The sequence below is a fragment of the Fukomys damarensis genome, unplaced genomic scaffold, assembly GCF_012274545.1.
Source record: "Fukomys damarensis isolate Sample0158 unplaced genomic scaffold, DMR_v1.0_HiC HiC_scaffold_30, whole genome shotgun sequence".
Classification (NCBI taxonomy): Eukaryota; Metazoa; Chordata; class Mammalia; order Rodentia; family Bathyergidae; genus Fukomys; species Fukomys damarensis.
In genome coordinates, this window is record NW_022900942.1 from 69,350,262 (window position 1) to 69,375,139 (window position 24,878).

General features: G+C 39.1%; 1 protein-coding gene across 6 annotated transcripts in view; it reads left to right on the forward strand.

The window, feature by feature from the left end:
- The window catches only part of Ak9 (adenylate kinase 9), a 115,702-nt gene extending 94,807 nt beyond the window's left edge, over positions 1-20,895 (forward strand). For all 6 annotated transcript variants that reach the window (XM_033757527.1, XM_033757529.1, XM_010638976.2 and 3 more), the window contains 10 exons: positions 749-962; positions 3,975-4,176; positions 5,867-6,013; positions 6,120-6,340; positions 11,381-11,577; positions 13,401-13,570; positions 14,271-14,369; positions 17,151-17,253; positions 19,307-19,421; positions 20,478-20,895. In XM_033757527.1, coding sequence (XP_033613418.1) covers positions 749-962; positions 3,975-4,176; positions 5,867-6,013; positions 6,120-6,340; positions 11,381-11,577; positions 13,401-13,570; positions 14,271-14,369; positions 17,151-17,253; positions 19,307-19,421; positions 20,478-20,692 — 1,683 coding nt within the window. In that variant the 3' untranslated portion in view covers positions 20,693-20,895. The remainder of the gene's footprint in view (positions 1-748; positions 963-3,974; positions 4,177-5,866; positions 6,014-6,119; positions 6,341-11,380; positions 11,578-13,400; positions 13,571-14,270; positions 14,370-17,150; positions 17,254-19,306; positions 19,422-20,477) is intronic.
- The last annotated feature ends 3,983 nt before the right edge of the window (positions 20,896-24,878 follow it).

Here is a 24,878-nt window from a genome sequence, read left to right on the forward strand (position 1 = left end):
GTTCTCCGTTCCATCCCCACATTTGTAGGCATTTTCTCCTGTCATGACTACTGTTAATATTTATGTGAGTAGGAGTTCATCTATATAAAACTATGGAAGAGAATCGAGGGGAGTTTTCCCTACCAGGATACTCCAAAAGATATCCCAAGAGCCCACTTGTGACAAATTTGTTTTCTCTCCATTCTGGAGCTGGACGTTCAAGCTGTCGGCAGGAGTGGTTTCCATGAGACTTCTGTCCTCAGCTTGAAATAGCTACCTTTTCACAGTGTCCTCACATGGAAATTGTTCTGTGCCTTCTTAAAGGGACATAGATTAGAGCTCTGTCCATATGACCTCACTTAGCTTTAATTACCCCCTTAAAGAACCCCAAATCCAAATATAATTACTTTAGGGATTAGGGCTTCAACATATGAATTGTAGGGAAGAAGAGAAAATTTAATCCCTAACAGTACCTTAGGAATAGGTCTATTTGTGAGGCTAAATTAGCTTGTGAAAAAAGGCCACAACCTACCCTCCTTGGCTTGAATATTCAGTATATATAAAAGACATTAACTGCCATAAACTGAAACCCCATTAGAAAACATTACTTTATATATTTCTATGAAATAATTTTCAGGTTTTTAATATTAATATTTGGTTATAGTTTTTTGTAATTGATATTTTTAAATTACTTTACACATTTTCAATGTATTTGGAGGAAATTTCTTTTTATAAATTGAAATAATTTATAAATTCAATTGTGTTGCAGCTATGTGAAGGAGAAACATTTCAGCCAGTTGGAAGTACAGAGAATCTAATTTATCCTGTAATCCATCGTCAGTATATTTATTTTTTATCTAGTAAGGAAACTAAAGAAAAATTCATGAAGAACCCCATAAAATATATCCGCCAAGCCAAAGTTAAGCCTACTGTCCCTGTTAGGATTATAATTGTGGGACCTCCAAGATCTGGCAAAACTACAGGTGAGCATATTTGTTTTTTTTTCCAGCACACAAGGGTCCTCTGAAGCCCAGTGGTACCTCCTCCAGAATCCAGCTATCAAAATTGACTCAAAAAGGGCCAGGGATTTAGCTCAGTGGCATGTGTTTGCCTTACAAGTACAAGTTCAATCCCTGGTACCAAAAAAAAAAAAATTGACTCAGAAAGAGACACAAAACCTAAGTAGACCAATAACCATGGAAGAGAAGTGTATCAGTCATCTTTTTATTGCTGTAACAAACACCTGTATTTGGGCTCACAGTTTGGGGGTGTCTGTGGTTGGTGAGGCAGCACATTGTGATAAGCAGTACACAGCAGAGCAAAACCAGTCCCCTTGTGACTGGGAACCCCCCCTCCACACACACACACACACACACACACACACACACACACACACACACACGGGGGGGGGTTGGGAATCTTCCTTCAGACACACTGCCTTGAAGTGTGTCCCCTAGGCTGCCTCTTAATAATATACCTTGTACAGAACCACCACAGGCTGAGGCCAAGACTGTAACATGTGGCCCAGGGACATTCCAGATCCAAGCCACATCAGGGAGGCAGTCAGAAATACGGCCTGACTCTGATCAGCCAAGGATCAAATGAGCTTAGAGAAAAATTACATCAAACCTTCAGTCAGAGAAGTAAAAGTCAAGGAACAAATTTATGTGTTTTTAAAAGCTTTTTTATAAGCAAGAGAAAAGATAGTAAGCTTTCCAATTTATTTTTATGTTCTTTTTAATTAAAGAGTACAGTTCATATAAGAAAAAAGAAAAAAGATATATGATCCATTTTAAATTTACTACTATGATATCAAAACCTACCAAATGTAATACAATGGAAAGAAAGAATTTCTTTCTTTGAAACAAAATTAAAAACTACTATCATTTATAATTATAGTAAAGTATCCTACATAGATAGTATAAAATTCACTAAGAACAATATCTTAAAAGATTATATTAGTTTAAAATATATTAAAATACTGTGTAAATATATACTCCTACATTAATACAGTCATACACTGAGTGACACTTCCATCAGTGCCAAATCGCATACACAGTGGTGGTTCTAGTCTGTGTAAGTGCACTCTGTGGTGTTTGCAAACTGACAGCAATACTTAGTGATGGATTTCTGAGAACAAACCCCATTTTTAAATGGTGTAGTTGAAAAAGTAAAAATTAGCCAGGTGTGGTGGCAGACACCTGTAATCTCAGTGGCTCAAGAGGCTGATCCAGAAGTATTGCAAGTTTGGGGCCATTGTGGACAACTTAGTGAGACCCTATTTTAAAAATAAAAATTTAAAAAATGGGCCAGGGATTTAACTCAGTCGTCCCACCACCTGCCTCACAAGTGCAAGGACCCAAGTTTGATCCCTGTTCCATTAAAAAAAAAAAAAAAAAAAAGTGTTGCTCAGTGGTAGAACACTTGACTAGCATGCACCAGAAAGAAATTTTAGTTTGTCTTTGTTACTTTTCTCATTACTGAGAAAAACTACCCAACACACAAAGTTAAAGGAGAAAAGGTTTAGTTGGCTCACAGTTTGTAGAGGTTTCCATCCATAATCAGCTGACTCCAAGGCGGGGTGGCATGACAGACAGGCATCATAGAGGAAATACAGTTCATGGTGGACAGAAGGTAGCAATGCGAGCGAGGGATGACCACAGCTCTTTCTATCCCTTATATCTTATCCAGGTTACTTAGGGTAGGTAACACACCCTTAATCTTAGTACCCTTGATCCTAGCATTGCACCATAAATCAGTCCCAACATTACAAATTCTAGATACAGCCACCTCTGAAAAAGCCCCATCTATGACCACATCAGGCTTTGGGGAAACATCTAGACACGAACCATAACAAAGCACAAATCAGTAATCTTTTTTTTTTTTCTACCGGGGATTGCACTTGGGTCCTTACACTTGGAAGGCAGGCCACCAAACCGCTGAGCTAAATCCCCAGCCCATAAATCAGTAATCTTAATCATTGTTATAAAAGGAATCTTAATCATTGCCATAAAACTTTACCCTGTAATATTGAATTTTGTATAACTTGAGCTGTAGTTTTTGTTGTTGTTAAGACAATTGGTCCAAAAATTGGTTGTAGTATTTCAAGAGGACCTGAGCACGACGTGAACAGTAATTTGTCACAAACAGAATAAAATTATATGGGACATATTTCAGAGAAAAATAATACACTTCAATGGCTGTATAGAGACTGAAGGGGAAGACAAAGTCAAAGATTAATTTGTCACCACAAATCATAAAGGGTAGTTTTATGTTCCAATTCAGATGAAAAGTCTGACAATTCAAACCTCTTAACATAACAAAAGAATCACTGTCATGTTAAGAAATAGTGATATTTCCCCAGCAACTCTAGAACACTGATATCTAGAACAAAGGAATCAGTGGAAAAAAATAAGGTCACAGAAGAAAAGCTATCTTGTGAGCTATAAATCACTGTTACAATATTAGACATGCCATTATAATTTTTAAAAATTATTTCCTAAATGATTATATAGGATATACTACCCAGATTGCAGTGTGGAATCTGTAAACAGACAAATGGGAGTGGTAACCAGTGAAACAGTTAATTTAATTGTTATTTTTCACATAGTGCCAAATATGTGGCATACATATTTGAGACTATATATGGTGTTATTGCAGTGCTCTGAAAAATTTTGCTTACCTCATGCATTGGGAAAGGCACTTAAACATTGGCTTGGTTATAAAACACACACGTGTATGTGTGCACACACACATACACACACATACACACAGGTAGCTCATTAACCAGATACAACAGCTACAAACCTGAAGTAGTAATAATATCTGATCTTTGATAATTATTAATTCAGTAAAATGTGGCAATTTTATTTGCAAAATTTCTTTGAAGAATGGGGAGATTAGCTTGCTTTTGATGTCATTAAGCAGAACCTGAAAGTAAGATTTACTGATAAATATGTGAAATTAAAACAAGTTTAATGTTTTACGTTTTGTAGTTGCCAAAAAACTTGCAAGTGAATATGGCTTAAAGCATTTGTCAGTAGGAGAAGCTTTGAGAACTGTACTGAGCCACCACCCAGAAACAGAACTGGCACTTATGTTAAACTGGCATCTTCATAAGGGAATAACAGTGCCAGATGAGCTGACTGTTCAAGCCTTGGACCTCTCTTTGATGGACAATGCGTGCAACACAGCAGGGTAAGCAAATGGGGTGAGGGAGATACATCTTCCAAGAAATGTCCCAGTAACAATCTAAGATACTGTACTTATGTTAAATGGGGTTTAAGGTTCTTGTAAAAGACACAAGCTACTTTTCAAATGTTGAGAAGATTTGGCCCAGGATACAGCATGTGCTCTTCATGCTGTCTTGTGAAGTATCATGGCAGAGAGGATTGTGAGCAAACATAGCTAAAGAATATGTGAGCTGTATGTGTATAGATATATATTTTAATTTTCTGTCAGAGTAAAACTTGGTTTGAATACTCACATGCCACATTAGCAAGTAGACCACACCATACCATGCCACTCACTGCAGCAATGTGAGTTGTGTGAGAACCCCAGGTTATTGGTGGCAAACCTGTGGCACACATGCTGCAGTGGGCTCCCTGAGCCCTCTCTGTCACCACATGAGCCAAGTTGCTCCAGCAGCTGAGGATCAGATAATAACTGCTTTTCCCCCCCTAAATAAATACCTCAGTATTCGAGTTTAGTTGCAGTGTTGTCACTTTGAAATAAGTGGATTTTGGATTGCAGTTTGGGCACTTGGTCTCTAGGCTTTCTTGGTCCATAAAGGAGGCAACATGACTTCTACACCCCATACTGCTTCTCACTGCCCCATGCAATTTTGCAGGAGCAGACCTCCTTGCCATCAGACAGTGCTGGTCTCAGGGATGTGGTTATTCTGGCCCAGCTCCTCACACAGCAGTGACATTCCTTTAATGACACACAAGCTTGTGTTGCCTCTGCAGTATACTAAGCTGCTAAGAACAATACAAAACAAAAAGTAATGGCAGCTTCATCCATTCTCTATGGCAGTGGTCTGGCCTTGTTCATTTGCAGTCCTCTCTGCCATGAGACTTGGCTGGGAAGCACATCCTGTGTCTGAGACCCTGCTGCTGAGGGATGTCGGCCTGCTCCTGAGTAGCCTGACTTCTGAGACAACTCCTCCTGAAATTTCTGAGCAGGCTTTTTTGTCAATGCCTCTCAGTTTAATAATGATACTCTGATTATCTCAGACTGTTGGACTGACTTAAATTCTCTTTACCCTTTCTTCTCAGAGGCATGCATGATGGGTCCAGAAGGAATGCTTTCTACCCACATATCATCAGCTTCCTCTCACCAGCTCTCCATCTCCCCTTCTGCATCCCAGCATCCTCAATCTCTCCTCACAGAATACTGTGACTGCTTACTGAGTATCTGACACGTGCCAGGCCTTATATAAAGTACCTGTTCTCCAGTTCTTAAAACAACTCTAAGGGTTAAATATAATTTTCCTTATTTTATTAGAAACTGACGCTCGAGGAACTTACAGGTTTCAAGTCTAGGTTTGTCTTCATGCCTTCTACTGTTAGTGCTTGTTTTAACAGTATTAATGGAACATGTAGTCAAGGCATTACATGTGTTTTCTACCAAATTCTGCTGAAACTTAGTTCTGTGATGTTAAGTCAACCTCTCTTACCTCTGCCTTCTGAATACATCCATATGTGTACTTCTAACCTCAAGGCTCTTGGGCTGGCCGAGGATAAGATGTAGAAATGAAGAAGGGAAAATACAAAGAAAATAATTTGGGTTACATAATGAAAAGCTAGGGACCACTCCTGCAAGGGTAGAAGACAGAAGGGAATTATGAAAGAAAAGAAATGTGAACTTTAATTTTTATCTTGATTAGTGTTGTTATCGATGGATATCCTGTAACTACACACCAAATGGATCTCTTGGAAAAAAGTTCAATCATTCCCATGATTGTCTTTGAGTTGGACGTGTCTTCTGAGGAGATCTTCCGAAGATTGCTCCTGGAAAAAAAAAATGAACCTAGGTAGTATACACGATGAAAACAATGATAAAAAAAAAATGAACTGTTGTTGTTAAAGGGAAGAAAGCATGTTTTTAACAGCTTTTTCTATTCTCTGTTTCTCTATTAGTTTGCTTTATCCACTGCACAACAGTGCACAGATTATAGCTAACAAGAATGCAGTGTACTGTAAAAATATTGGCACAATTAGGCAATATTATCAAGAACAGCATCAGAACTGGTATGTGATTGATGGATTTCACAGTAAGTGGTGGGTATGGAATGAAGTCATTAAGACCATTCAAATGGTGAATAAACATATTCAGACATACCTGGAAAGAGTAAAAGAAGGTAAGTAAATACTTGAAAAAGTAAAATGAAATGTGAATTCAAAGCTTAAACATCCCCAACTCATTAATATATTACAATATTACTATAATTCATTAAGTTTGAACATTTTTCTTCACAATCTTAATCTGTATTTTAGATATACAGTACTGTCCAATTGCTTTGGTCTAAGTGCTTGGCTCCCTCATTTACATGTTGGAAGCTAATCCACAATGCAATAGTATGAAGAGGCCAGGCCTTTAGGAAGTGATTAGCTCAGGAGGTCTCCTCCCTGGTGAGTAAGATTAGTCCCTTCATGAAAGAGAGTTTGGGGAGGTATTTTCCCTTTCTGCTGTGCCAGATTGCAGTAAGAAATCTCCCATCCATGAGAAACGACCTTACCAGAAAACAGGCCTTCACCAGATAGCAAATTTGATAACACCTTTACCTTCGACTTCCCAGCTTCCAGAAGTATGACACAATAAATTGCTGTTCTTTATCAATTACCAGATCTGACACATTGGGTAAAGTAGCCCAAAAGACTGAGTTATTTGCATATTTATCTTAATAAATGACTGTTGCTACTCAAGGAGTCATTTTTTATTTTTAATGGTACATATTTGCAATACGTAATGTTTACATTCATAACATTTATTTTTTTCTTTTTAATTTACATAATAATATACATATTATGGAGTACACCGTGATAATTTGATTCAAGTATATAAGAGAGAGATGGTGGATCTCCAGTTCTAAGCCAACCTGGACTATATAGCAAGTTCAGGGCCAGCCTGGACTACATAATGAGATCCTTTCTCAAACAAAACAAAACAAAACAAAAAACAGACCAAGAAGCCTGCATGGACCCAGAGCAGCATAGGTCTGCAAGTCCCAGCCAGAACTCTGAAGACACCAGCATCTTGGGCCCACAGGGCCCAGCCAAAGGCATGCCTGAAAAAGAGCTGCACAGGCACACAGGAAACAGCCACAGGCCCACCCAGATACCATCGGTAAGAGTGCATAGACCCAAGCCAGAGCCGGCTCCAACACCAGCAACTCAGGTGAACAGCCCCCAGCCAAAGGCCCTCCAAGACTAAGACAACAACTATGCAGGTCCCAGCCAGAGGCATAACCAGATACCATCCCAAATGTGCACAGGCCCTAGCCAGAACCCCTTCCATACATCAGTGTAGCAAAGGGATCTACAGGACTATCATTCTGAACTCAGGAATTGGCACAGTGGTGAGCAGCAGAGAGAAAACCTCTTTGAGGCTTGCTGAGAATTGAAGCCCTCTGAGTGAGCAGAAAGTTGCCTCAACAAAGGTAAAGCACATTGCATCTATTGAAATGAGAAGATAAGCCTCAAAACCAGAATTCCAGATCACCTAACAGAACACCAAGGGTCAACAGAGTGGGACAATCTGATACTCAACCATCTGGACTCCCTGAACTGGCAAGAAAGAGGATCTGGAAAAAATGAAATCAGAAATAATTCCTCAGATAGCAGATATTGTGTCCATAGTGAAAGACATGATTAATAACTGTACAGCAGACACAAATAAAAAAATAGAGGAACATGATGGAATCCCAGCATAGGAAACAAATGGAATCCATAAAAAGATGCAAACATATCTAGAAAATTAAAAACTTCATTGAAAGTGTATGTAGCAGAATGAGGCACTCTGAACAGAGAATATCTGATATAGAAGATTTCAGTTAGTGACTAGGAAAAGAAAAATTTCTTAAAATAACAAGGGACCATGAGAAATCAATCCAGCAGCTGCTAGATGATGCAAAGAAGAATAACGTAAGAGTGATTGGAGTCAATAAACAGGAGAGAGTGAAGATGACATTTAAAAAAAAAAACTGTTCACAGAAGTAATGGCAGAAAACTTCCCAATCAGGTGAAAAGAATTTGACATACAGATAAGTGAGGCATATAGTACTCCAACTAGCCATGATAAAAACAAACAAACAAACTACACCTAGGTATGTAATAGTTAAGATCCCAACAGAAGAAAAAAATAATCCTACAAGCAGTTAGAGAAAAGAAACAAATCACATGCAAAGGAAAGCCTATCAAAATCACAGCATACTTTTCAACACACACCTTAAGTTAAGGATAGCCTGGAGTGAAGTATTTCAAGCCCTAAGAGGAAACATCCTTCAACCAGAGTGATGTACCCTGAAAAACTATCTTTCAAAATTGATGGAGAAATAAGATACTTTCATGAAAAAGAGCAACTGAGGAACTTCATGGAAAACCTGCTCTTCAAAAATTTTAAACACTATCCTAGGAAAAGAAAATGAGGATTACAATCCCAGGAAGCCCGGAAGAATGAATCCATCAGGTAAGGCAAGAAACTAAATGCAAAGGGGAGAATCCAACATGAACAGGTCATGACAAGGATAAGTCAGTACATATCAGTTATAACCATCTCAGTGGTTTCATTTCACCACACAAAAGAAATAGACTGGCAAAATGGGTCAAGAAGCAAGAGCCAACAATATGCTACACACAGGAAACACACTTAATAAAAAAGAAACTCATAGACTGAAAGTTACAAGGGTGAAAAACAATACTCCATGTGTCAGGAACCTGAAAAAAAGCAGGAGTAGCTATCCTCTTTGCAGATCAAGTGGATTTCAAACCAACACTGATTAAGAGAGACAAAGAAGGATACCACATTCTTGTAAAGGGAACAATCCCAGAGGAAGAGATGACAATCATAAATAAATATGTACCAAACACTAGTGCAATCAACGATCTATAAAACAGATACTAATGGACAGGAAAAATCAAATAAGCGACTAACACAATGCTAGTGGTGGGGCCTCAGTACCCCACTGTCACAGACAGAGCAACTAGACCAAAAACAAACAATGAAATACTAGAACTCAATCAAACTCTTGAACAAATGAATTTAACAGATGTTTACAGAGTGTTCCGCCCTACAAAATCAGAATACACATTCTTTTCGGCTACACATGGGTTGTTTTCCAAAATAGACCACATACTCACAACAGAACATGTCTAAGTAAGTGCAAAGGAATTGCAGTGATCCCCTATACATTATCAAACTGTAGTGTGATGAAATTGGAGATCAAAACCAAAATAAACTACAACAATTTCATGAACATATAGCACACTTCTGAACAGCCAATGGGTCACAGAGGAAATTAAAGAAGAAAGCAGAAAGCAGACAGTTTCTACAATTAAATGACAATGTCAATACAACATATCAGAATCTATGGGACACAAACTTCACAGCAGTCTTATGAGTCTGTCTTATGAGGGGAATTCATAGCAGTGAATACTCATACTAGGAAAACAGAGTGAGCTGAAATAAACAACCTTATGCTGAACCTCAAGCTTACAGCAAAGTAAGAGCAGGAAAAACTCAAAGCTCATACAAGGGAGGAGATTATCAAGATCAGGGAAGAAATCAATGCAATGCAGACTAAGTGAATGATACAAAAAAGTCAATGAAGCAAAGAGTTGGTTCTTTGAAAGAATAGAGAAAATTGACAAACCCTTAGCCAACATTACCAAAAAGGAAGAAAAAACCCAAATCCATGGCAATTAGGAATGAAAAAGGTGAAATTACAATGGACCCAGCAGAAATCTGGAGGATCATCAATACTTACTTTGAGAATTTATATGCCAATTAGATGGAAAACACAGAAATGGACAAATTTCTAGATACATATGAATTGCCAAAGTTGAATGAAAAAGACATAAAATTCTAAACAATATCAATAAATGAAACTGAAAACATAATTAAAAACTTACCAAGAAGAAAAGTCTAGGTCCTGATGGCTTCACTGCTGAATTCTACAAGACATTTAGAGAAGAACTACTGCCAATACTGTTTAAATGCTTCAGTGAAATTGAAAGGGAAGCCGTACTCTCAAATTCATTCCTGGAAGCAAGCATCACCTTGATCCCCAAAGCAGAGAAACACCCAACCTCCCCAAAAGAGAACTATAGGCCAATCTCCCTAACAAACATAGACACAAAAGTCCTCAATAAGATATTGGCAAATGGAATGCAGAAGATCAGAAAGATCATACATCCTGACTGAGTGGGATTCATCCCAGTGATGCAGGGATGGCTCCACATATGCAAATCATTAAATGTGATAAATTATATTACTAGAACCAAAGACAAAAACCATATGATCATCTCAATAGATGCAGAGAAAGCGCTCAACAAAATCCAACATCTATTCATGATAAAAACCCTGCAAAAAATTGGAATAGACAGTCTCTATCTCAACCTGGTAAAAGCCATCTATAAAAAATAACAGCCAATATCATATTAAATAGTCAAAAACTGAAATCCTTTATGCTAAAATTAGGTGCAAGACAAGGATGTCCACTCTCACCACTCCTGTTCAATATAGTTGTGGAAACATTAGCCACGGCAACTAGACCACAGAAAAAAAGGAATAAAGATGGGAAACAAAGAAGTTAAATTGTCATTATTTGCACATGACATGATACTCTATATGGAAGACGCCAAGAACTCCACCAAAAGTCTTTTAGACTTAATAACAAACTTTAGTAGAGTAGCTGGATACAAGGTCAAGACACAAAAATCAATAGCCTTCCTGAACAAGAACAATAGACCCACTGAGAGAAGAACTGGAGAAACAACTCCATTCACAATAGCATTCTAAATAATGAAATACCTAGAAATCAACCTAATGAAAGAAATCAAAGATTTACTCTGAAAACTACAGCAGTCTGAAAAAAGAAACCAATGAGGATATCAGAAAATGGGTATGCAGAAAGATGTGTGTACATGCACATGGTTAGAGAAAAGACTGAAGTGCTTATGAACCCAGCTATACCTCTTAGGAGTGTTTATTTGGCTGAGAGGATAGAGGTGTGAAAAGTTTTACTTTTTACTCTATTGTTTGGAATTTTAAATGTGTAGTATTTATGTAATTGAAATTATATAGATGTATAAAATCTATAGTGCTGTGTAATTGAAATTGCTTTGAGTCTTATTGTGTTTCCTGTGAATATATGTAACAACAGTTAATATGTTAATAATAGGAAAAGCTGCCTGTATTGACAAGTTATGTATCACACCTCAAGAGTTGATTTCTCGCCTGGGAGAATTTGGACAGTTTTGCCCTGTGAGTTTGGCAGAATCTTCTGAATTATTTGATTGTTCTGAAACCGACTCCTTGGAATTTGCGGCAGAATTTAGGGGACATTATTATAAAATGAATTCTCAGGAAAAGCTGAATGTAAGTTTGTTCCTAACTCCAAATATTCACTCGTGAAAGAGAATACCTTATTTTTAAATTCATCACATAGCAATGGGGGTGCACCTGGGACACTCAGAAAACTGGGACAGGAGCACCGTTCCTGAACCTGTGACTGTGGAGCAGTGAGGCGCTCAGAAGTCAGTGAGACACACCTGCAGATGTGTTCTTAAATTTAGCAGAAGCTCTTGGGCCATGAGAGGCCTTGACCTTTTGGGAGAGTCAGCGAAAGCCTATGAGGGAAGGGAGGCTGAGCATCAAGCACCCGCCTGCAGGTTGACGGCCACACTTTGTGGGAGGCTGCAGAAGGGAAGTCAGTAGAAATGAAGCAAGGGCTGATACTGGTCTCCTGTACTTTGACGTGTGTTCTGCCATTAGAAGAGGCTTTGTGCAGTCATCCCCTAGTATCCAAAGGGACTGGTTCCAGGACATCCTTGCCAAGAACACCAAAGCTCATGTAAAGCCTCCGGTCCCTCATATAAAACAGCAGAGTTTGCACATAACCAGTACAGGGCCTCCCTTATATTTTAAATAATCTCTAGGTTACTTGTAGTGTCTAATACAATGTAAATGTCGTGTTAACAGCTGTTATAGTGCATTGTTTGGAGAATAGTGAAAATTGTACATGTTCAATGTAAAATCAATTTTCTTTTTCTGAGTATTTTCAGAGTTTGGTTGAATCTTGGGATACAGTACGCGCAGATGCAATGGGCCAGCTGTTCATGTCTGTCTTAATTATTTTTCTCATTGCTGAGGCAAAATACCCAACACCCAAGGTTAAAGGAGGGAAGATTTATTTGGCTCACAGTCTGTAGAGGTTTCAGTCCATAATCGGCTGGCTCCAAGGCAGAATGCCATGGCAGACAGGCATCTCAGAGAAGAAATAGTTTATGGTGGATGGAAAGTAGCAAAGCAAGCAAGGTACAAGACAAGCCTCTTTCTGTCTCTCATAATGTATCCAGCCTACTAGATTAGGGTGGTGCCAAGCCTATCAGTGGACTGATTTAATAATCACCCACCCTTAATCCTAGAATCCTTAATACCAGCACTGAACCACGAATCAGTTGCTCACTCTGATCCAGCCACCTCTGGGAAAAGCCCCAGCTGTGACTTCATGAGATTTTGGGGGGACATCTAAACACAAGCTGTAACTATGTCCATGGATATGGAAGGCTAACTGTATTTCTGTTTAATGGAAAGTTTTGTTCTGTATAATGTTCATATTTAATAATATAAAATGGTTTTTGAAGACAAGAATGAAAATTAATCAGAAGCCTTGAACATTTTATTTTCCTCTGAAGAATTTGAATTTTTTGATTTTTAAAAATGAAAGAGTTACTTACTTCTTCCTTCTTATTTAATGGTACTTAGAGTATCTTAAAAGTAGAAGTGGCATTAGAGATCATGGATCTGGTTCACTCCTTTATTTTACAGATTTGATAACTGACCCTGGAAAATGAAACCACCTGCTGAAGAGTACTGCTTAAGTAGTTAATTATATGGCAAGGCAGAAAGACAAACCAGCAGATGACTGTACAGTCCTGTGCTGGTCACAGAGTAGAAGCTCAACCAACCTTTTTTGGGTCAATGAATGAGACAGAGACCTTAGACTACTTAGGAGGAGGAGTACCACAGGAGACTTCCCGTGGGAGAAAAGTTGCTATGGTGGGGTGAGCAACTCACAGGATTGGAAAGGCAGAGCATTGTTCCTAGAAATGGAGAAAGGAATACGATAGCCTCTATGGATTTTTATCTGAATATTATTGCTCTTTTAAGTGATTTTTCTTCTGAAAATTTTTTAATAGAAATTTTTGGAGAACCCGGAATCGTATGTGCCTCCCTTAGCACCTCACCCACTACCGTCTGCTGATATGATCCCCAAAAAGTTAACACTGTCAGAGCTGAAGAGTCGATTCCCAAAGTCTGCTGAGCTCCAGGGTTACTGCCCAGTGACCTACGGGGAGGGGGAGCACAGGCAAGTCCTTGTCGGTGGGGAAGTGCAGAAATGATGCCCTGCTCAGAATGAGTGGTTCGTGTAATGGTCTTAACAGTGATGGCAGAAAAACGGATGGAGAAAACGTGGCATTAACACACAGTGCCATAAAGATAAACTTGAGTAATTTGTGGGAAAATAGGTGCACCTTGAGACCATAATGTTAGGAAAAGTAAATCAAACACATAAGCCTAACTATCACACAGTTGCTTCTTATATAAGAAATCTAAAGTCTAAATAAAGAGTAAAATAAAAGAGATAATAGGAAGTAGGGGGATCGATCTTTCTCAGAGGGGAAAGGGATCAAGAGAGACGAGGGAGGGGAAAGGAGGGAGTAGAGGATGGAAAGAATTAGGATGTTACTTGTACCAACTCCACACAAGGAATGGAATCGCTTTCTATTGCAAATGCACACAGAACAGAGGTGAGGAGAGGGATGCGTGGGGAGCGAGAAGGAGGACGGAGAGAGGGCTGAGGTGTGTCATGTGCACGGGCCAAGCTCCCGCAAGAAACGCAAACAGTGTGCACTGCACACATGCACAAGTCTACAAGGTCACCCTTTGTAACTGAGGAGATATTCTATTTCTTCCTTGAACAGTGTAGATTGAAAAATAACGCATTTTGACATCTGATTTACATAGTACTGTATAGTACATGACAGGATGTCATTTTCATCTTTCAGATATGAAGCCCTAGTACCTGGTAACAGTAACTATGCTGTTGAGTATCGCGATCGTATATATATTTGTGAGAATAAAGAAAAGCTCCAGAAATTTTTGAGGTGAGATTATTCATTACATCACAAATATTTATTGGATATCTGAGGTGGAGGACGGGACCTTACTATCCTCAGATTTGAGGCCCCAGGCTAAAAGAGACTTAAATCTCTGATAACAAGCCGGCATGGTGGGACATGCCTATAATCCTATCCCTGGGGTAACTGTGGTGAAAGGACCACTGCTGATTTGAGGCCAGCCTGGCAAAGAAAACGTGATGGGGCCCTAAGAATGGGGACATGCCTGGAATTCTGGTGAAATGCAGCCAGAGGTGTGACTGAAACTTCTGAATAAGACTGGGAATGACCTAGAGCGGTGGTGGCAGACCTATGGCACACGTGCCGCAGCAGGCGGTGTGTTGTCATTGAAAGCTCTAAAAGCTTCGCCATCCCTGGACTAGCTCAAAGGAAAGAGGGACAGGTTCCAAGCAGAGAGGCCTCCAACCAATTTGGCCTTGAGGGGGTCCCAGAACTGGAAGCCTTCAGTTTGGCTGGATGTGATACTGTGAGGGAGGGGAGTGAGGTGAGCTGGAGTGACGAGCGGGCTGCTGCGGGTCAAAGAAAACCGCTATCCAGAGACTGACTTGGCCCTGAGGTCAGCGCCAGAACACTGCCTGGCTTGAAGCTGTGGGCCAGTGTCAGAATCAGTTTTGCTTTGGAGTGAGACCACTGTGGGTGCGGACAATGGGTTGGAGGTAGGAATGTCAGTTTCAGGCTGATAGAGTGATCCCAGCCAAATACTATGGCATGTTCAAGCTTAGCTGTGAGCACAGGGGGCTTGGGGCCACGCCCTGAGAAGTACCACACACCAGGGTCGGAAGAGTTTCCTGGAGAGGCCGAAAAAAGAGAACCCACATAGGTGGAAGGAAAGTCTGGCAGGAGGTGGGAAGGCCACGAGAGGAGCTTCTGTGGGTGTGTGGTCGGCAGGGCTGAGTGCTGTCCGGACCAGGCCACTCCAGGGCTGGAGCACGCGTGAGACTGAGGTGGAGCAGGACACTGGCGGCCTTGGCCAGTGTGTGTAGGAGACTGACCTCAGCTGGGAGGGATGTGTGAGAGACAAGGCAATAAAGATCGGGCAGTACCCAAGAAATTGCATGCTGCAGCAGCTGGGAGGATGAGTGGCTGAGGGAGCCAGGTTGGATGTGAGGCTGAGATCCAGGGAACTCCACAGACTGGTCCCCACACCCTCAGCAGCCCCTCATCCACTGCAGACATTTATGGTTTCGCAACTTTATGATTTTTAACCACTTAACAGCTTACCCCAAGCATCACTTAGAAAGCGCATTTGTTTATGTCCTGACTATCCTAAGCATAGCTCGGGCAGGTATCAAAAATAACCTATAATTTTGTGCTACAACCTATAAAAACTCATAATATACTTCTCCAGAACTCAGTGATTCTCTTTTACACGACAAACGGGACACATTTGGACCCTGAGACTGAATAGGAAGGAAGTGCTAAAACATCTGCAAAAGAAAAAACTGAAAAAGGGAGAAATGTTGCATAGCAGAGGAAAAAAAATCTGTGTTATGAAATGGAAAGTCAAAAAAGATGTCTCCTTATTGTCAACTATTCACAATACAGAAATGATAGAACTTGAAAGAAAAAAAATGAAACTAAAAAAATTCCAATCGTGGTCCATGATTATGATAATTGTATGTGTGTTGTTGACAGAGTTGACCAACATCTACAGGCTATTGTGTAATCGAAAAGTGAGGAAAAAATTATTGTAAAACATTTATGCACCTTCTGGACCAAATAACATGGAACTCGTTTGTTATTTATTCAAAACAAGGGTGTTTGAAAAGTTATTTACAATTTAAATTAAGTCTAGTAAACCAAGTAGTTGAAAAAGTGAAAGGCCAACCAGGACATCCATCATTGACATCTTCACTATTACACTTATTGGGTAGAATTTTATTGAAATTATACCTCTTACAGAAGAAAAGGAAAGGCCAACAAAACAGCGTAAAGTGTGTTGTTCAAAGACAATAATGTAAAAAGAATTCAGAAAGAGATTAGATGCTGCTGTCCAGATTCTAATGTTGAATTGTGCACTGCATATTTTCATATATACCATACACAGAAAATTATTGAATAAATTTGATAAATTTTTTCTATTTCCTGTTATATTATTTTACAAAACTTAGCCTCCATGTAGGCTGAATCACACCTAAAGAGAGGGCATCTGGACTGTGTGCCACCTGTAGAGAGGCTCACTCTTTCCAGATGTTTGACCATAGAAAGAGAAGGGTATAGAGCTGAAGGAGAAAGAGCGAATTTTCTTTTTCTTCTTCTTCTTCTTCTTGGGCGGGTGTGGTAGTTATGAACATATTTAAATGCAGGTGCATGGGAAAGATCCCAAAAAGAAGGAAAGGGCCAGCGGTGACTCCCAGTATGGTGGGGACAGGGAGGCAGCTGTCTGGGGAAGGCGGACCTGTGTGTGCTGAGCCCTCGAGGAAGGAAATCGCAGTCTGATGCTTCCATCCTGTGCCTGGTGTAGTTGGATGAGGAGATCCTTGGAGAATTAGGATTTTGACAAGAATAAAGACATTTTTATCTACTGTGAAAGAGACGAAAACAGAATAGGTGAGCAGGGCTGAGGATCCAAGTGAAGTGGTGACTGTGAACTTCCAGGAGCCCCAGGCTTCCCACTTGTATAATTTTCTTCAGTGGAGAAAAACAAGTAGTGAGCTTTACCTTTCAAATGTCTCATGTAATGTATGTTCTTATCTATGGAGAATGAGTATATTCACTGTCATCTGTTAATGAATTTTGTGTTCTTAGGTTGCCACTGAAATACTGGGATCAGAAGCTTCCACACAAACTTCCCCCATTGAAGGAACCAATGAACCTCACTAGTCTTCCTTTACCTGGATATCTGGAGCAGGTTAGGGGAATAAAGGGTGCCTTCTTTTAACAGTTATTTTCATTATGGTAGCAATAAATTTCAAGGCAGAATTTTCTGATTTTTTTTCTGTTTTTGTTTTTGCTTGGTTTGTTTTGGTGTTTTTTTTGTTTTGTTTTGTTTTTGAGACAGGGTCTTGCTAAATAGTTCAGGCTGGACTTGAACTCACTATGTAGTCCAGGCTTGCCTTGAACTCATGGTGAAACTCTTGCCGCAGCCTCCCAAATGCTGGGATTAAAGGTACATGACACCACCATATCCAGCTACAGTGTTCTGATTATAAGATCTCTTAACCTACTTTGTTCATGGTGGTTGTTAAAATGCATGAAAGGCATCTACCTTCATAGCTAATTCCTGAGTATCTGCACTAAACAGAAGACAACAGATGATACTGAAATCATTTATATTTGAGTTGGATATGTAGCTTGGGACCTATTTTTGATTTTCAGTGACTATAGCATTTTTCATAATTTGAAATGTGCAGGTTCTCTGAGAGGTTGAAGCACTGCTAAAAAAAAAAAAAAAAGAGCTTAGTTTCAGAATCAGGACAAAAATAACCATAAAGCCCACATTTTGCCCAAAATTCAGGTGATGCTATCTATTCAAGTCACATTTATTCAAATGTGACAATTTAAAAAATAGTGGAACTTATCAATTACCAAATACGATTTTTAAAATCTGTACAGAATAAATACTTAGGGTACAAGTTCATGCCTTTTCCCCCATTAAGTTTATTGGTACATTTGGGGCAAGCAGTACAGTTCCACTCATCACTGGGATCTTGCACCCTTACATGACAGGTCTTGGTTCTTATTTTCCCCCATCCCCTGCCCTCCCTTCACCCCCTCCCCCCTTCCCTATTTACAAAGACTTTGTTTCCATATTTTCTTTTTAAATATTTTTTCTTTCCTCTTATTTCCTTTCTCCTCCCCTTCCCACTTCTCCTTTAGCCATTTTCTTCCTATTTCACACTATCGATTAAAAGGTTTGAACCTTATTGACACTTTTAGTTTTTCACACTAGAGAAACTATTTGATATTTACTTGTGTGTCCTATTTATTTCACTTAAGAGTATGGCCTCAGTGTGCATCCATTTAGCTATAAATGTCTCTAGTTTCTCATTCTTTATGGCTGAGTAGTATTCCATTTTATAGAAAAAAAACATCTTTTATTCCAGTCTCCACTTGATGGGCATTTGGGTTGTTTCCAAGTTTTAGTTATTACACACTGCACCACTATAAACATGGGTGCACATGTATCATTGTGGTTTGATTTTTTAAATTCTTTTGAGAAGATACCTGGCAGAGGGAGAGCTGGGTCAAATGGGACCTCTAATCCTAGTTCTTTGAGGTATCTCGATACTGATTTGCACAGTGGTTGCACCAGTCATACTCACAACAACAATGGAAAAGGGTTCCTTTCTCCCCACAACCCTTCCAGCATTTGTTATTGGTTGATCTTTTAAAAAATTCTTAACCATGTTGTCTTTTTCAAATTGCCTAGAAAGTTAGCCTTTAGTCTGGTTCAATATCAAAATGTCAGGGGACACTCACACAAACAGGAACATTCGTATGAAGGCCAAACGTTATCAGAAGGGGTTCTTATCTTCTCTGGAGTTCCAGAAACTGCAGTGCAGTGATACTGTGGTCTCTGGAGATCTTCATGGTGGAAAGCTGTTAGGTCAGTTCTGGGGATGGAAGCAGAGATGAGCCAAGCCAGCTCAAAGTCTAGGGCTCTCTTTCCTTTTTAACATTTTGTTATGCAAAAATGTCACATAAATAGAGAGGAGTGTACAACGAAGCCCAAGTGAGAGTCCTTCAGCCAGCTGGCACTAAGCCAATTTTCATTTCATTTTTCCTAATCAAATGTGTGTTTTCTTTCTTTTCTGTGTCTAATTAGTCATCTAACCATCTTTCTAAGCCACAATGCCAATTGTAGGGAGGTTCTTAGAGGCAAGTAATAGGGCTCTTCATCTAGCTGTATTGAGAAACTAACCCTAATATACGCATGGTTTTTAACTTTTCCCTACCTGCAGGGCATTGCAACTTCTCTAATTAAAGCAATGAACGCAGCTGGGTGTATGAAGCCCAAATTCCCTTTCTTAAGTATAAGGAGATCTGCACTGCTCTACGTAGCATTTCATCTAAAAGGTGTGTATGTTTTATTTTTATTTTTATTTTTTGGTACTGGAGATCGAACTCTGGACTTTGCACTTGGGAGGTAGGCAGCAGAACCACTTAGCTAAATCCCCAGCCCTGGTATGCATGTTTTAATGACATACTTTTCAGAACTAATTTGACATGAAATGTAGTATATGTGTTAAGTAGAATTGTTAACCCAAGTTGGTTGCTTAGTTGGAGTGTGTGTGTGTGTGTGTGTGTGTGTGTGTGTGTGTGTGTGTGTGTGTGCTCACCTGGGGGAAGTGCAACAGACGAAAAATTGTATGTGTGTGTGTGTGTGTGTGTGTGTGTGTGTGTGTGTGTGTGTGTTCACTCCTGGGAAATGCAATACAGGTCAAATATTGTAATAAAAATATCAAAACTGAAGTGTTAGGGGCCAGGGATATAGCTCAGTGTCAGTGTGCCTGCCTGGCAAGTAGCAAGGTCCTGGGTTTGATCTCCAGTACTGGAAAAGAAATGAAAACAAAACTGAAGTGCTATTTACGAGTAAAGACTGTCCAAAGGGGTAAGGGAAGTGGGAGGGGTAGGGCAAAGGAAAGAAGGGAAAAGAAAAGATATGAGAAAAGGAAAAATGGAAACAAAGTCTTTGTAAATAGGGAGGGGTGGAGGGGTTGAAGGGAGGGTGGAGGAATGGGGAAAAATAAGAATCGTGATACATAGACACATCATGTAAAGGTTCAAGTTCCCGATGATAAACGTAAATGTATTGCATACCTAAAATGTACCAATAAAAGAATTTAAGAAAAAAAATCTCCCTGAGAGTGAGGAAGTGGATACAATAAAAATAACAATAAAAGAATAAGGACTGTAACTAATGTGTTCAGCACTCCCTAATCCATGCCATACAGATGAATACAGGGAATTATGATCTAAGTAGAAAAACCCTCCAATCTTATCTGGAATGGAGGTATCTGTTCAACCAGTAGCTGTGCAATTCAGCCACATACCCAAATTCTCCTTCTCTTTTTCTTTAATCATTTACTAAGCTGTAAGAAAACATTCATAGATCTGTGAAATTTTTGACAGCATTCAATCCCAGAGGTTCTGAATATACAAGAAAGAAGTATAAGAAGAAAATGGAGCAGTTTATGGAGAGATGCGAACTCATAAGCTACCTCAGTGCCAACATGACCAGAAAATACAAGGAACCTCAGTTTAGAGCCATTGACTTCGATCATAAACTACAGACCTTTCTTTCTCTCAGAAATGTAGACCCAGTTAGTTTGTTTACTACAAACTGAGTCTCATCTTATCTCCAAGTGATATAGAGAAACTGAGAGAAGCAGATTGACGATCTCACATTTCCCTCCTGAGTGACGTTGCAGGGCTTTCTGACTTCAGATGGACTCAGGCTGGCCAGCCAGGGCAGGGGGCTCTTCCCCAAGCATCAGTTTCACCATAGCTTTAATGCTTATTGCTCTTTGCCTGAACTTTGATGCTCAAAGAAAACAGATATTATGTTTAGAATTCCATTAAGAATATTTGAGTAACATATGTGTAATGTTTTTATTTTCCTTTTTAACATTATAGTAGAAAAGTCAGTCTCTGCTAAGGAAAATTTTTTCTCATTAAATTTTAGAAAGCTTCAAGAAACAAAGTTAACATTGATATAAATAAAACAAATATTAACTATGCTTTTTGCATAAGGAATTCTAAACTTTTTGAACAAAAGACACTATCAATTTCCCAGCAAAATAAATGGATTTTGGAGTGCTTGCCTGGCTATTTTCTTCTTTTAAAAATTTACTGAGGCATGTTTTATACATTATTTCATATTTGGAAATTACCTGGAGTTTAAAAACTTAAAATCTAAAGAATCTTATTGTATGACATCTGTCAAAAACTATAGGCTGGAGATCAGGTGTGGCGACATGCATCTGTAATCCCAGCTCCTTGGGTGGCTGAGAGTCACAAGTGCGTGGCAGCATGGGCAACTCAGAGAAGGACTAAAGGTGTAGGGACAGTGAGAAGGGGGAAAAAGGGAAAGGGAAAAATATGAGAAAATGTAAGAATGGAATTAAAGTGTTTGTAGGTGGGGAGGGGAGAAGGGGGTGAAGGGAGGGTGGGGACAAGGGGAAAAAATGAGAACCAAGACCTGTCATGTAGAGGTACAAGATCCCAGTAATGAATGTAACTGTACTGTCTACCTAGAATGTACCAATAAATTCAACTTAAATAAGAAATAAATAAAATGCAAAGGAATGGTAAAATAGCTGAATGGCAGAGCACTTGCCTAGCATATGTGAGGCCCTAGGTTTGCTTTCTGGTACTGCAAGGAAAAAAATTCTGTGCTAGACAAAAACTTAATTTAATTTGAATGAGATTTTACAAATAAGATCAAATGTTGCAGTGGCAGTGTAAAAAAATCTAGACTGTTAAAAAGTAAAATTGGCTCTCTAAAACAATTTTTAAATGACCATTACCTAACCTTGGGTAAATCTCAAGTTCTCTGAGCCTTGCTTTCTTATTCTCTAAAATGAATAATTTAGCTCTTTGATTCCTACAATTTCAATAATGTTAATTGAAAACTAGACTTTTGTTTGTTTTTGTTTTTGATACGGAGATCGAACTCAGGACCTTGCACATGGGAGGCAGGCACGACACCACTGAGCTAAATCCCCAGCAGCTAGAAGCCTATTTTATAGATTTTTTGTATAATTTATTTCACAATAAAATTGTTTTAAATAATAGCCACACACTTGTTATTAATGTTAAGACAAACCCCCAAAGCCTTGCAAGAGACCAGGAGTTGCCAGTAGCTACAAAGTTCTGCAGTTGACCTATACCCCCACCCATTTCCTAGTGCCTGTAATATACCAACTTCCTATTGGGAAACCTAATCCCATACTGCATCCTACTAGGTTTTTTTTATTGTTTTTGGTTTTTGGTCCTTGTCATCCACCTCAGGGCCTTGTATACTCTAGTGCACTCTAGTAAGAACTCTGCTGCTGGGCTATATCCCTAACCCTAGATTTTGTGTGCGTGTGTGCGCATGCATGTATATGTGGTGCTGGTGATTGAACCCTGGAACTTGGCACTGACCTACATCCCTGGCCCATGTGTTTTTTTTGAGACAGTATTTCTCTAAGTCCCCAAACTGCCTGGTTTGAGTTTAAACCTACAGTCCTCCAGCACTAGCCTCCAAGAGTGCTGGGATTACAGGCATCCACCTCTGCTGGCATTCACATACTGCCTTTCATTGCCTAAGGTGACTTTTGAGCAAGTGTCCTACTTGCCTGTTCCTCTCTGGGAATGAACTGTCACTCACTTATTCGAAGGAGGAAATGTAGGCCCTGAGATGAGCAGAGGACAAAATGCCATGTGATTCTCCTTCACTGCACAGGGTCTTTTCCTCCCAGTAAGTCTGCAGCATCATGCATGAGATCCCATCTTTGGGCTTGTGGGGAAACCAAACTCCCAAGAGTAGCCTATAGTTCTAGAAGTTGCATGTCCCTGCAAATGTAGCTAGTTACACGCAGGACCTTATCTAAAATAACTACAGACAGGGTTGCCATTTCCAGGTAGTTTGCTATTTGTCAAAAGTAATTTCTGGGTTAAAGAATTCATGAATTCAAGAATACATGAATTCACAATCATGTAACCCAAACTACTTTCCACATGGATGCAGAAATTCATATTGCCTTCAGGAATGTAAAAAATACCAATTTCATTTTGCTTCGTTGCTATCGTGTGGTATTATCTTAGGTTTTGCTTCCTTTTCCATAAGTACAAAGCATAACTTTGTTGCTTTCATCTGAACAGCAAGACTGAACATTATTTTATATGTTGATCACAAGTTGCACTTTCTCTCTTGTGATTTATTTCCTTTGCTCTCTCAGTGTCATTTAAAACTATTTTTCATATTCTTTGTGTAACATAGGCATTTGGTCTTTGTATCTGCAGTAAATAAAACCTATATATTAAAGTAAAATGTATCATTCTGTGATGACTTTGGATATTCATCTAAGTTCTGGAAATTATTCCATCTCCAGAGGTTTAATACATTTTCTATTGTTTTACTTTTTGTGTCTTTAAAATTGTATTTACTTCTTTAGGGCTTTAAGAATTCACTTCAGGACATGGTATGAGCTGTGGTTTTAAATTCTTGAGAACTCAAATACTGTAGTTGTAAACATTTAAAAATGTATACTTTTTAATTTATTCTTAATTCACTTGAAAGCTTAAAAATTCAATTTTTTATATTTTACATATGAATAGCTCTACGTAGTTTTGACCTATTTTCTGTTTTAATGCATTTTGATTTGTTCTTTTACAAATGAAGACTGGGTAAATGTATATTTATAAAACTCAAGAGTTCTTAATTTTGGGTGGTCCTGGGAAAAATTAGTAGAGAGAGTGACATCTAAATTTAATGGCCTTCAGAATTAAGACAGGTAAAATTGAAAATTTTAACTACAGGGTAAAGAGCATTCCAAGATTTAATGAGTTCATATATTTACCAAACCTGTTGAAGACCGCTTAACATATATCAAGCATATGTATATTCATAAAAACCGTACACAGTCTAGGGTAGGAAATAAACCTATATATAGAGATGCACACCACCCATGAGTGCTACATAGGATTTGGGTCCTGCAGACTCAAGCACTACTGAATTGTTACTTTAAAAGTTCCTATAAAAAGACCTTATTGGTGTGAACAATAGCAATTGCCCTCTGTTCTCCTCAAATCCCCTTAGGTCGTAATAAGCCGTAGACTATAATTTATTTCAATTATAGTCATCTTCCAACTCTCACAGGCTGAACAAATATATTTGATGTTTTTCCTCACAACAAAGGACTTGTATTTGCCTTAAATTGCCAGCTGATAATGATCTTCTCCTTCCATTTACTACCAAGCTCTTGCCTTCACCCAGCCCACCCTGAGGCTACTAGGACTAGGGCACTGCTGATAAAGTTCTCCCGTTCTGGAGTTTCTCCAGGCCAAAAGAACTGGACAGAAGCATGGAAACTAGATTTGGAAGAGGAAGAGATAAACCTGGAATAGTTCATTCATTTATCAGTATTCACTCTGTAAGTGATCTCCTAGAATAACTTACAATGTATGCTCTGATAACTCTGCTATTAATATCTCAAAGTCTATTCTCAGCTCTGAACTCCGGACTCTTAACTATTGCTGTCTACTCTGTGTCTTCTCATAGTTATCTAACTGACATCTCACATTTGCTATATCCACCCACACTTGTTATCCATCCAACTCTTTGTCCTCCAGTCTTCCTTCAGAGTCATAATAATCCATTGTGACGTTGTATAGTCGATCTGGCCCCAAACCCAATGGTCAGTCGTGATCACGTTCTCTCCCTCATTCCTCAAATCCAGTCTCTCAGCAAGGTCTTCAGAACACCCGCTTCCAAACACACTCTTGGCATGGACTTTGCACAGCTGTCACCCAACCCTATTGCTACCC